Here is a 3,281-nt window from a genome sequence, read left to right as displayed (position 1 = left end):
TTACTCGACGTTTAAATGCTCTTTTGATGAATTTGTGGGGGAGAAAGTGTTCTCCCCGTCCTACTCCTCCACCATCTTGGCTCTTCCCTTCAGTGATGATGCTTTTTTAGCTCATTCAACTTTACTTTTTGAGGATGTTGTCAGTGTCACGATACCCCTTGAAATCACTGCCAAAACTCTAGAAAACGTCTCTCTCTGATCTTCATGTGCATAGCATCTGTGAAGGGGTGAGAGAAAACAGGTGGTGGTAGAGAGCAGAGGTCAAGGTGAGCCAGTGACTTTCCATGCATTGTGGTTACCTAGCCCTTCCCCTGCTTCTTGCGGGAGACAAGCAGCACCACGAGGTAGTTCCTTTTTGTCTCCTTGTTCTCTCCCTGGGTGTCCCTATTCGACCCTAGACACTAGGACTATCTTTCCATAAGGAAATAATCTGTAATAGTGAAAAAAGCAAAAAGAAAGAAAGGATTCTAAATGACCAAGAGTCGAGAAAATCATGTTGTATTATTACCTAGGATAACATGTAGCTATTATAAGTGGCATTTGTCACATTTATAAAGTTCATACGCAGGAAAATACAATCTGCAATGTCTTCAGTAGAGAATGTAGCAACCACACGAGAACTTTTTGAGTAGGGAAAAGCCTTGATTAGAAGTGTAACTAGGGGGCTTCACTAGCGGCTCAGTGGTAAAGAATCTGCCTGCCAGTGCAGGAGACATAGGTTGGATCCCTGATTCAGAAGGATCCCACAGGCCACGGGGTAACTAAGCCCGTGTGCCACAATTGAGTCTGTGCTTTAGAGCCCATGAGCTACAACTACGGAACCTGTGAGCCCTAGAGCCTGTGTTTTGCAAGAAAAGCTGTGAGAAGCTTCTCATTGCAATGGGAAGCCCCCACACCACAACTAGGGAATGTTCCCCACTTGCCACCAGAGAAAAGCCCATGCAGCAAGACCCAGCACAGCCAAAAATAAATAAAACTTTTTTTTTTTAAACTTTTATTTCTGCAAAGCCAAACAAGAAGTGTTGGAGGGAAAAAGTGTAAAAGTTATTCTTGCATATTTGGGAACAGCAAGCACTTAGAGAAAACAAGGACTTATAGTTAAATCAAAGGCAGTACCCTGCTTACTTGTATTTTAAAACAAAGCTGATAATCTTTCTTAAGCAACATTCTTCCCTAAAAGCTACAATATGATACAGTACGCAATAGCTCACTTGAAAGTGCTAGGATCAGAAGGTAAAGAACGCCATATGCCACCCACTTCAACTGCCTACTATACAATGCTGTTTTTGCGCTTGATAAGTCAAGCATTCGTGTAGCATTACATTCAAGAGAAACGTTTCTCGTACTTTGGGTTTAAGATCCTTGCCCCTCCAGTTCCGGTGTTGTGACATCTGACTCTTCATCATTGTAAATATTTTCAGCCATTTGCCATATCTGCATGATGTTATCCTCAGACACCGAGCAAATGACCCAAGGCTCATTTGGGTTCCAACTAAAATCTGATATCTTGGCAGTGTGTCCTCCATGAATAAACAGGAGTTCTGGAGGCCCATCTTCTGCATCTTCTGCTGATTGTTCTTCTCCAATTTTGCTTAAATCCCACACATTCAGGCGGCGATCAGTACCACTTGAAGCCAGAATGGTTTCGTTATGTGGAGACCAGTGGACCTGGAAAATTTCATCTTTATGAGATTCAAAGGTATGGAGTTTCAATTTTAAATTACGCAGATCCCATAAAGCTACAGTCTTATCTGCAGAGCCAGTTACGAGAATGAACTCGCTGTAGGGATTGAAGGACAGGCAATTGACCTCGGCAGTGTGCGCATCAACCAGGTGGCTCGGCTTGGAGGTGGTATTGGACCTGGTGTCCCATATCATAAGTTTCTGATCATCAGCAACGGATCCAAACAAGGACTCATGCAGCAGGTGCCAGGCCACATCCTCTACAACAGCCGAGTGGCCAGTAAAAATTGCTTTAGCATCCACAATTTTGCCTTCCTTTGGTCCTGCATTAATATCCCACAGACAGACGGTATGGTCATCAGATGCACTTAGGAGATGTCCACTCAAATTGGAATTCCAAGAAAGGCCATAGCCTTCCTTTTGGTGGCCTCTTAGCCTAAGGTCAGGATTACACTCTCCACTTGGGTCTGGTTTAGCAGGGTGCTTCGTATAGTCAAAAACCAGCACATCAGAAGATGGTGTTTTTGTAGCAATGATGTGAGGATTCTGCGGCATGTAACGAGCACGGTTTACTTCTCCTTCATGGTTAATTTTAATTTCACATTCAATTTTTCCACCCTTTTCACTGTCACAGTGGGAAGCATCAAACTGTGCATCATCATTCGGAATATGGACTCGAGCAACCACGAGATGATTCTGCTCATCAGATGTGTGAGTCCCCAGCACTAGCCAATGAAGGGCATAATCCTTTCCTTCCGGTTTAGTCACTTCAGGAAGCCACTGAACGGTAAGACTCGGCCACTGAAGAGCATGGGTCATAACCAGGTCATACAGAAACGGTGTATTCTTCTTCCAGATTTTATATTCTTCATTGATGACACGCTCCTCCACAGTATCTTCAAACATCTCTTTACTCGCCATCTTTCGTCGGGTCGTTCGCCCCTCGCCGCCGCCTCGGACTCCCCCTGCTAGCCAAGAGCAGCCCAACCACAAGCGCTCCTGCCTTTCCCAGGCGCGTCACACACTTCTAGCTCTCGAAGCCTGAGCTCCGTTTTACAGCCTGGGAGCTCCCCAGACGCTGCGTCCTTCTCTGATGCCTCCTCCCCGCCTGCGGGTACCGAGGTCTGAGGCGCTCTTCTCTCTCTCTCCAAACTTGGAACGAGACTTTTCAACCCGCGCCTCCCAGCCCGCCCAGGCAGCTGAGCGCAGGCGCATCCGCCCTGGGAAAAGTGAGAGGCGGTGGCTTGGGCCTAAAACTATTTTTAAAAAAGAAGTGTAACTAAATATTAACCATGGATTGTCTGAGTAGTAAGACAGTAAGACATTGTCGTGACTTATGTCCTGACTGAATGTTTGTATCACCCCTTGCCCTGCCTCCTTCAAATTTATATGTTGAGATCCTCATGTGATCTAGTAAGAGGAGCCTTTGGGAGACAATTGGGTCATGAGAGTAGAGCCTTCAGGGATGGGATTAGTGCCCTTATAAAACAGACTCCAGAGAGTTTTCCCATCCCTTCCTTCATGCTAGGACATAGCAAGAAGATGAACCAGAAAGCAGGCTCTTTCCAGGCTCATCCACCACATCAGTGGATGCCCTG

At 45.7% G+C, this 3,281-nt stretch overlaps 1 protein-coding gene across 2 annotated transcripts in view; it reads right to left on the bottom strand.

Annotated features, from left to right (window-relative positions):
• Positions 1-2,925, bottom strand: part of RBBP7 (retinoblastoma binding protein 7) — an 11,019-nt gene extending 8,094 nt beyond the window's left edge. Inside the window, exon 1 of one of the 2 annotated variants that reach the window (XM_010830625.1) lies at positions 1,507-2,925. In XM_010830625.1, coding sequence (XP_010828927.1) covers positions 1,507-2,604 — 1,098 coding nt within the window. In that variant the 5' untranslated portion in view covers positions 2,605-2,925. Of the gene's footprint in view, positions 1-984 lie in introns of those variants that run through there. The other variant, XM_010830626.1, reaches the window with a different exon arrangement.
• Between the last annotated feature and the right edge of the window lie 356 nt (positions 2,926-3,281).

Source organism: Bison bison, unplaced genomic scaffold, assembly GCF_000754665.1.
Source record: "Bison bison bison isolate TAMUID 2011002044 unplaced genomic scaffold, Bison_UMD1.0 scf7180017864518, whole genome shotgun sequence".
NCBI lineage: Eukaryota > Metazoa > Chordata > Mammalia > Artiodactyla > Bovidae > Bison > Bison bison.
This window is presented reverse-complemented; position numbering and strand designations above follow the sequence as displayed.